The 10,360-nt window shown below is 40.3% G+C and overlaps 1 protein-coding gene across 2 annotated transcripts in view; it reads left to right on the top strand.

Moving 5' to 3' along the window:
- The first annotated feature begins 662 nt into the window (after positions 1–662).
- polr1e (RNA polymerase I subunit E) overlaps positions 663–10,360 on the top strand; it is a 49,717-nt gene continuing 40,019 nt past the window's right edge. For both annotated transcript variants that reach the window (XM_039758309.1, XM_039758308.1), the window contains exons 1-2: positions 663–758; positions 6,405–6,508. In XM_039758309.1, coding sequence (XP_039614243.1) covers positions 695–758; positions 6,405–6,508 — 168 coding nt within the window. In that variant the 5' untranslated portion in view covers positions 663–694. The remainder of the gene's footprint in view (positions 759–6,404; positions 6,509–10,360) is intronic.

The raw sequence follows: 10,360 nt of genomic DNA, 5'->3' as shown, positions 1-10,360 counted from the left end.
GGAGCACTTTAAAACACTGCTGAAAACACATTACTTTAACATGGCCTTTTTATAACTTCACTTTAACTTAATCCTGATACTCTGTATGTTCAATTCATCATAATAACTATTCACAGTGGCTCTAAAATCCGTACTGACCCCAACTCTCTCTTCTGTTTCTTTTTCCGGTTTCTTTGTGGTGGCGGCCTGCGCCACCACCACCTACTCAAAGCATCATGATGCACCAACATTGATGGACTGAAAGCCAGAAGTCTATGTGACCATCATCATCAGGTCCTTCCATTATAACCCTAAATACAAAGAGGACTGTTTGATTTATGTTAGGTAGATTGCCCAGAGGGGACTGGGCGGTCTTGTGGTCTGGAACCCCTACAGATTTTATTTTTTTTCTCCAGCTTTTGGAGTTTTTTTTTTTTTTTTTTCTGTCAATGTTAATTAATGTTGACTTATGTTTATTTTTTATTGTGTCTTCTATTTTTCTATTCATTTTGTAAAGCACTTTGAGCTACAGTTTTTTGTATGAATATGTGCTATATAAATAGATGTTGATTGATTGATAATGTTAGATATGTGAGTAGCTGGAGTTACTCTGTTTGGCCGTGCGAGGGCAGTAGTAGTACCCCTGAAAGGATTCGTTCTGTTTGTCCTTTGCTGTTTTCCGTAATCAGAGTTGCTGCTTTTAATTGAAATACTCATGGCTGTTTCGGCTGTTTGGAAATACGATGATAGGAGAGAAGATTCAGAGAAATCCCCGATTGGTAATCTGTTAATTAATATATTTTTTTAAAAAGTGGGAATTAAAAATAGTTTTTTCGTTGGAAAACCCCGAGTTTTGCTGTCAGACATGTAATACCTTGCTGTGCCCACGTGTGCTTTTCATCGCCATCAATACAAGTTTAAAGTTATTTTATGTACGTTGTATTTTCCTTTATTAAGTCTGTCCTTAAAGTTGTCTGAGCCTGCCGATTAACCAGTATAGTTTTTATTGTGTCGTCTAGTACGACGAAGCTGCGGTAGAACCTTTTGAATGTGTTTATTATAAATAGTCGCCTTTTCTCTTGTTGAATTGAAGCACCTTAATTAATAAATTAGCTTGTGTCTGTCGATACCTCCTCGTTTATTCTGCACTAAAACCAAAATGCGTTTAAATTCATCACAATAGAACGAGACTGAGGGTTTACGGGAATCCTAGCTGCTTAGAATTCATCCAGCCATTCTTAACGTTGTGTACAAACACTTAAGTGACTATGGAGGAATATTTCGGACAAAATAAGTAAATACGTAAAGCATTGTGAAAAGCTACACTACGTAATAACTGGAAATGTGAGCATAAATAATTGTGTCAATGTTTTTCTACCAGCATCTTTATTTATTTCTTTTACTTCAATAACTCCGCACGCAACACGAAATAAGCTCTGATATGAAAACTGTCATTTTCACTCGTCAAAGTTGAGAGGGCGAACTCTAGCGAATACATATTCTTGACTGGTAAATCGTCGGCCATCAAATGTCACATTTACAACAGACATTTCAGATGTAAACTCCTAATGATAAATTTGGAGTTTCTTGAATTAGAGTAGCCACTTCTCATAGTAATTCTGGGCATCTTTTTTGCGCTCCTATCAGATGCCCGAGTCCCAGAATTCCAAACTCAAGGAAATCACATATGCCTACTCTGTGGATGATTCACCAATCAGAAAACAGTATTCGCTGGAGCCCGCCCTCTCAACTTTGACGAGTGAAAGTGACAGCCTTCATTTCATTGCTTGCTTTATTCTGCATGATTTGTCACTGAATTAAATAAATGAAGAAGTGATCTACATAAAGAAATAAGCAACAAAAATATATTTTTGACAAATTATTATACTTGCATTTCATGTTGTTATTCCTTTATCTCAGACAAGTGGAGCTTTACTTAAATACACCAATAAAAGTACAATAAAAAAAAAACCCTCTTTGGATAAAGACCGTCTACTATAAGTAACCGAAACCTTACTCTACCTGATCCAGAAGAAAACAAGATATTGCTTTGAAAATTTGTTTACTGTTGTTTTGTAAAATAATATAAATAATTAAAGGATATAAACAATTCTTTAAAACAGGGTCCTCAAACTCCGGTCCTGGAGGGCCACAGTGACTGCAGGTTTTCATTCTAACCCTTTTCTTAATTAGTGGCCTATTTTTGCTGCTAATTAACTTCTTTTGAATTAGTTTTAATTGACTTGTTTTTAAAAATTTGTTTCCCTGAATTTCTTCATCGTTCCTCTGATTTGCTTCATTTCTTTCCTTAAATGGCACCCAAACAGAAATGAAGTGTGAAGTGAGTGAGCCAACAGAAGACCAACTAAGTCAGGGCCTCAAACTTCAATCAATTTCACTCCAACCAGTTGCTTAATTAGGTGACGATTCTTGTCGTTAATTAAACCCGTTCTTTAATTCTGTGACTTGTCGCTGCTGTCATTGTGCAATAGCAGACATTTCTGAACTTGAGCATTTTCTCTTTTCTAAGAGCACTGGTCAAATGTTTTGTGGACCTCAGCAAATCAGCATACCTGAGACTTTCACCTTTCTTTATTTTAAGATATTGTATGATGGACACAGATTGCTGGTCATGTTTTGGTTCATTTTGTATTTCACAATTGGTTGGCAGTTAATTAAGGAAAAAGAAACAATTAAGGGGTCTGAGTCTTTAAGAACAGGTCGATTACAATGAATGCAAAAGAAGTTAATTAGCAGCAAAAACAGGTCACCAATTAAGAAAAGGGTTAGAATGAGAACCTGCAGTCACTGTGGCCCTCTAGGACCAGAGTTTGAAAGCCCTGCTTTAAAGTATCCTGACTTTCATGTCTTAAGGCGTGCAACCTATAACAGCTCTGAACATCTGCTGTAGCTGGCCAATAATAATAACACCACATAATGAATTGTAATTACTTAAACTTGTGTTAAATACATTTGAATGAATGAGTTTTACAAATGATAGCAAACATCAGTCACTTTTTAATGAAGTGCCTGTGGACATGAGGGAGGAGCGAGGACTAATGAGGGTGAGAAGTGCAGGGTTATGATGCAGAAGAGTAGTTTGATAATGTTAGAATGTTAAGGGTTGTTTCGATTGCATACATATATATTTTTTTAATCCTTTAATCACCATTTGCAATTTCTTGTATTAGGGATTTGTCATTTTTCGCATATTCCCAACAGAGTATGTCGAGGTCTGCCCACAAGACTTGTGGTGCACCAATTCTGTCTGTAAAAGTATAGCGATTGGGCTTTATTGGCAGTTGCCCAGAATGCTTATTATGTCCATCACCTCGCTTTCTTTCCATTGGCACTTTGAGTTTCTGAAATCCATCTTGATTTTCAATACAGGGGTATGATGAGGGTCACATAAACGTCTTCTTCTTATGGCTGCTCCAATTTAGGGGTCACCACAGCAGACCATCCATCTCCATCTATCCCCATCTTTCACACTGTTTTCTGCCACATTGACTGTCAGGTGAACGTATTAACTTTTTTTCGGCCTACAGGAGGCATGGACCAAAAGATCCTTTAAGTCCTTATTCCTCCTGTAGGCCGTCACCAACCAGATGTTTTGAAATGGTGGAAAAGACATACAGTACAGACCAAAAGTTTGGACACACCTTCTCATTCAATGTGTTTTCTTTATTTTCATGACCATTTACATTGGTAGATTCTCACTGAAGGCATCAGAACTATGAATGAACACATGTGGAGTTATGTACTTAACAAAAAAAGGTGAAATAACTGAAAACATGTTTTATATTCTAGTTTCTTCAAAACAGCCCCCCTTTGCTCTGATTACTGCTTTGCACACTCTTGGCATTCTCTCGATGAGCTTCAACAGGTAGTCACCTGAAATGGTTTTCACTTCACAGGTGTGCCTTATCAGGGTTATTTAGTGGAATTTCGTGCTTTATCAATGGGGTTGGGACCAGCAGTTGTGTTGTGCAGAAGTCAGGTTAGCTGGACGATCATTTATTTTTCAACAGGACAATGACCCCAAACACACCTCCAGGCTGTCTGTGTAAGGGCTATTTGACCAAGAAGGAGAGTGATGGAGTGCTGTAAATGGTCATGGAAATAAAGAAAACACATTGAATGAGGAGGTGTGTCCAAACTTTTGGCCTGTACTGTACTACACTGTTGAAACTTCATACGTAGGATTCTGACAATTTGTTTCGCCTGGTACGAAAAAGTGAAAGCCAGCGGGACAATGATCTTATTTTGTCCTTCGGTGTCCAGAATAGGGAGCCGCGAGGCCATTAACTTGGATCCTGTCCCTTCTGGATCATCTTCTCCATCTATGCCTGTCTTTTACATCCTCCTTCTCCACATCCATAAACCTCCTCTTTGGCCTTCCTCTTTTCCTCTTGCCTAGCAATTCCATTGTCAGCATTGTTTTCCTGATCTACCCCTCGTCTCTCCTGTGCACATGTCCAAACCATCTCAATCTAACCTCTCTCCTTTGATCACAAAACTGTTATACCTGTCTTATCCCTCTATCATACTCATTCCTAATCCAGTCTACTCTTGTTACTCCGAGAAAATATTGAAAATTTGAAAACCTTCAAACATGTGGATTAAGATCGCATAAACATTGGCATAAAATTAGTTGGATTGTACATTTCTAGTCAAGTCAATTGCAGGTTACTTTCAGGTCACATATGTCTGTATCAGATATAAATGGCAGAACCCATGAAGTAGAGTTGCAGTATTCTCAATGGCAATGTTTCATTGATAAACTAAGGATATGTTATATGATTGTTTTTTGCTTTTCTTTTTGCAAGCAAGTGGAAATTAAGTTAATTCAGGATGAACACCTGGAAACTTTCAATCACATAAAGGTTTGTGGGTTGTCCAGAGCAAAGCATGTTTTGGTAGTGGAGATCCAGACAACTTGTAAAAGGGTCTGGATGACCAACAAGAACAGGCTACCTACTGGCTCACTAAATGTGCTTGATAGATGGCTCTTTCATAGCTGAATAATTTTCTACATACATTCTGTTGTTCTTTTTAGGGTAATGCTCTAATACACTGTAGAAACTGAATTACTAAATAGATTAAATACACTTCAAAAATGAAATCTAATCAAGTGAAAAGTTTTTTATATCAAGCCATTAATCTTGTTTTTCTTATTGTAAGATTTATTGACTTATCAAGAAATTTGTTTTTATGGTTATGTAGCTGGGCACCACGGTGGCGCAGTGGTAGCGCTGCTGCCTCGCAGTTAGGGGACGCGGGTTCGCTTCGCGGGTCCCCCCTGCATGGAGTTTGCATGTTCTCTCCTTGTCTGCGTGGGTTTCTTCCCACAGTTCAAAGACATGCAGGTTAGGCGCATTGGCGATTCTAAATTGTCCCTAATGTGTACTTGTTATGTGTGTGTTCTGCGGTGGGCTGGCGCCCCTGACTGGGATTTGTTCCTCCCTTGCACCAGCAGACCCCCGTGATCCTATAGTTAGGATATAGTGCAGGGGTCCTCAATCACGGTCCTGGAGGGCTGTGGTGGCTGCAGGTTCTTGCTCCAACCCAACTGCTTAATAAGAAGCACTCATTGCTCAAGTGACACTTCTGCTTCACTTTTTCTCGCTCGTTGAGATTTAGAACTCTTATTGCTTATTTAGTCTTAAACAGCTGTACTCTTGGTTTTTAATGGCTCCTAATTAGCAATACGATGCAAATGACAAAAGACGCCAGCATTTCTCCATTTAGCTTGTTAACCATTTACACCTCGGTGTGTATTTATCATGCACTATTGGGTTTAGTTAAATACTTGGAAGGAAAGTGAAGAGAAAAAAGGGAAGGACTGAGAATTACTCCTTCATTTCAGCCTTCAAACCATTTGGATGATATCCTTAGAAAGAGGAAGAAAATCTACCTGACATAGCAGAGTTAAAGCAACTAACAAGCCATGAAATTAAGTTATTGGCAAGAATTGCTTTCTAAATAAGCAACTGGGTTAGAACAAAAACCTGCAGCCACTGCGGCCCTCCAGGACTGTGATTGAGGACCCCGATATAGCGCGTTGGATAAGGACTGACTGACTGATTATGTAGCTTTTTTCAAGAAATCTCAAGCAATTTATGCTTACCCCTTTGGCAGATTTGTTGCTAAATAAAAGCAAAACAACTCCAATTTCAAGTTTTTTTTTTGTTAGTTTTTGCATATTCATTTTTTGCAGTGTAATCCTCTTAAAAGAATTTCAAAATAAAGCATGCAAACCCTTATTTAACATATGCTAAAACAATAAAGCTAAGTAGCAACCTTATCCTTTATTTTCACAATAATATATAATAAGTGTATCTTCAAAAAACAGGGAAAAATTGCAGAAAGTAAATTAACATCTTTGATTTCTTTTGGTAATTATTTGCTTGTTTGTGTTACAGTTCAGTTTTCAAATGGCAATCTTAGAAACTCTCAACTGGTGGATTTTGCATTATATAAAAATGTGGATACCAACAATCCAAGGAAAAAACACCAGCGGATTTTGGTAAGATATAATTTCTATTCAGTATAGAGTTACATTTTTATTTTTTTACAATCTTATGTAGAGTATTATTAACATTATAGGACATATTGTGTGTTCCTGATGCTTTTGTTGTTTTGGTTGTTTTTTTTTCTGTAATTTCAACATACTTCAGCTTCTTTAAAAACAACATGATGAGATTTCAAGTGACATGAGCATGTCGAGACAATGGTGTAATTTCAGGAATGTGTAATTGCTTAATTTCAGTTGCATGGCCCACCTACATTTTTGGCTTTGCATTTGCTTCTTAGAAAATGTGACAAAATCGTATTAATCAGTGTTTGTGTCCAGCAGGAGAGTCCCAACATGGCGTTGAACAGCAAGTCATATTTGTTTTTATGTTCAGCCCTGTTTTTTTCTGGAACTCATCTAATATGCCTTTTTGCCATTTTTCTTCAGAATTACATTGCTAAGTGGCTCATTAACATTACGACTGCGTTTAGCGTTTTTGTTGAAGTACTTAAAAGCTTTACATGAACTGACAGGGTTAACGTTTTGTTTTTCATTTCATCTTAAAGTTTATCGCATATATAATATGTCAAATATTAAGTAAATTACACTGTTAAACTGTCTAGACTTTCTTACACTTTAGTTTAGAATTACCTTTAGATAGATAGATAAATAGATAGATAGATACTTTATTAATCCACAAGGGGAAATTCACATAATCCAGCAGCATACTGATAAAAAAAAAAATATTAAATTAAAGAGTAATAAAAATGCACAATAACTTTGAATAATGTTAACGTTTACAAAGGGGGTAGAATTGAAGAGTCGCATAGTGTCGGGGAAGAACGATCTCCTCAGTCTGTCAGTGGAGCAGGATGGTGACAGCAGTCTGTCACTGAAGCTGCTCCTGTGTCTGGAGATGATCCTGTTCAGTGGATGCGGTGGATTCTCCATGATTGACAGGAGCCTGCTCAGCGCCCGTTGCTCTGCCACGGATGTCAAACTGTCCAGCTCTGTGCCTACAATAGAGCCTGCCTTCCTCACCAGTTTGTCCAGGTGTGAGGCGTCCTTCTTCTTTATGCTGCCTCCCCAGCACACCACCATGTAGAAGAGGGCACTCACCACACCATCTTATTGCAGATGTTGAAGGATGCCAACCTTCTAAGGTAGTATATTTGGCTCTGACCTTTCTTACACAGAGCATCAGTATTGGCAGTCCATTCCAATTTGTCATCTAGCTGCACTCCCAGATATTTATAGGTCTGCACTCTCTTCACACAGTCACCTCTGATGATCACGGGGTCCATGAGGGGCCTGGGCCTCCTAAAATCCACCACCAGTTCCTTGGTCTTGCTGGTGTTCAGGTGTAAGTGGTTTGAGTCGCACCATTTAACAAAGTCCTTGATTAGGTTCCTATACGCCTCCTCCTGCCCACTCCTGATGCATCCCATGATAGCAGTGTCGTCAGCAAATTTTTGCACGTGGCAGGACTCCGAGTTGTATTGGAAGTCTGATGTATATTGGCTGAACAGGACCGGAGAAAGCACAGTCCCCTGCGGCACTCCTGTGTTGCTGACCACAATGTCAGACCTGCATTTCCCCAGACGCACATACTGAGGTCTGTCTGTAAGATAGTCCACGATCCATGCCACCAGGTGTGTTGAAGGCACTAGAGGAGTCCAGAAACATAATTCTTACAGCACCACTGCCTCTGTCCAAGTGGGGGAGGGATCGGTGTAGCATATAGATAATGGCATCTTCCGCTCCCACCTTCTCCTGGTATGCGAACTGCAGAGGGTCGAGGGTGCGGCGGACCTGTGGCCTCAGGTAGTGAAGCAGCAGCCGCTCCATGGTCTTCATCAGATGTGACGTCAGAGCGACAGGTCGGAAGTCATTCAGCTCACTAGGACGTGATACCTTTGGGACTGGGGTGATACAAGATGTTTTCCAAAGCCTGAGGACTCTCCCCTGTTCCAGGCTCAGGTTGAAGATGCGCTGTAGAGGACTCCCCAGCTCCAGCATACAGGCCTTCAGCAGTCGTGGCGATACTCCATCTGGACCCTCTGCTTTGCTGGCACGAAGTCTCCTCAGCTCTCTGCTCACCTGCGCTGCTGTAATTGTGGGTGGGGATGTCTCTTCTATGCTGGTATCAGCAGAAGGATGGTTGGAGGATGCAGTACTCTGAGGTGAGAGTGGGTTAGGGTGGTCAAACCTGTTAAAGAAGTACTCCAGTAAATCATAACATAATTTTTGATTTTTCTCACATCCTGTGTGGTGGATGGCTGTGGCTCTTGCCTAGCCGGGAGGCCTGGAGGATGAGAAGACTGGGAGAGAAGCAGTACCTTCCCCGGGACACGAGAGGGCGCTTGGACGATTCCGGAATCATGGACTGCAGCACTTCCACCATACCAGGAAGTGCTGCTGGAAGAGAATCTGGGCGCACCTGGAGTGCTTCTGGGTGCCCATGCAGCACTTCCACCACACCAGGAAGTGCTGCAGGAAGATCATTATGGAGCACATACGAGAACAATATAAAGGAGGCTGCATCACTCCATTCGGGGAGCTGGAGTCGGGAGGTGGAGGACAGGGCTTGCGAAGGGAGGAGTAGAGGTGGCAGAAGAGAAAAAGAAAGAAAATAGAGAAGTTGTAAAGGACGGAGTTATTGTTGGTGATTGGAGCAGTGTGTAAGGTGCTGTACTAGGAACGAGTTCAAGAAATAAAATGCGTGGGCTTTGTAAGTGTGCCTTTTGTGTTTGTCTGTGTCGGGTTCAGCTGCTGCTACACCCTCTACAGGTGTCACACCTGATATCAAAAAATAATTGTTTCACATCTGGTGATTGATTGCCTGATTTGGAAAGAATTAGTTTTAAGAGAAGGTCTAACTAAGTTATTTCTAGCGCCCAACCGATTAATCACGTGGCAGATCTGATCAGCTGATAATGAGTCTCAGTAACCTAATCGGCCTTGTCAGAATTGATGTCAATGAGATGCCGATCAGGCACTGGCATTTTGAGTAACAGAGTTCGTCAAAATGCGCAGGATTTGGTGCATACACATTCGCCTTTGTCCCCAATCATATAGTAATTAGGCTTTATATGTTCTTAAGGAATTAATATATACAATGTGTACATATTGTACACAATGCCAGTGTCAAATGATTGTTTTCTAAACTAGAATTTATTTCAACATAGCCAGGAAACGTTCAGCGCTTTGTCTTTTCTTTACACAATATTAAACCTACTCTTCCATTTCAAAAGTAGTTATGCCACAGACAATGAATATAATTGGGTTTCCAGCCTGGAATGCCAGATGGCATTTCAGGGAGGGAGTGCAACAAAGGGAAAGGCTGCATGTGAGTCACCAAAACCGAGTGAGGTGTGTTGTCTGACCTTATCATAGCGCAATCGGTGTCTTTCAGTTAGCGGTCATTTATCAGTTAGTGGTCCTGTTTTATGATATGAAAGGAATCGGGCATTGCACATGCAATTGTCACCTGTGAATGAGATGTAGAAACGCACATTATTCATGGTTCCTTACTGCAAGCGGTGTGTTCATAAAAAGGAATGACTTTTTTTAAGAGAATGGAATTTGGACCTTACAGTACTCCATACAGAAGGGTGAGGTCTAGTATTGATTTCTGTGGAAGCCCTGATTGTGAAGCGGCACTCATTTTAAGGTTTGAGTGACATTTTTGCCAGGGGGGACAAGGGGGACTGAATTAGATGCAACACCTACTGCTTACACTTGCAATCTCTCCTGCTGGTAGTCCTGACAGTAGTGCAGAAATATTAACTGTGGTGCATCTGTTTTTGAATTGTAGTGCAGGTGTTATTGTGGAACAAAGCTCTTTGACCATGTTTCATTGCT

The sequence above is a fragment of the Polypterus senegalus genome, chromosome 7 (genome assembly GCF_016835505.1).
Source record: "Polypterus senegalus isolate Bchr_013 chromosome 7, ASM1683550v1, whole genome shotgun sequence".
NCBI lineage: Eukaryota > Metazoa > Chordata > Cladistia > Polypteriformes > Polypteridae > Polypterus > Polypterus senegalus.
This window is presented reverse-complemented; position numbering and strand designations above follow the sequence as displayed.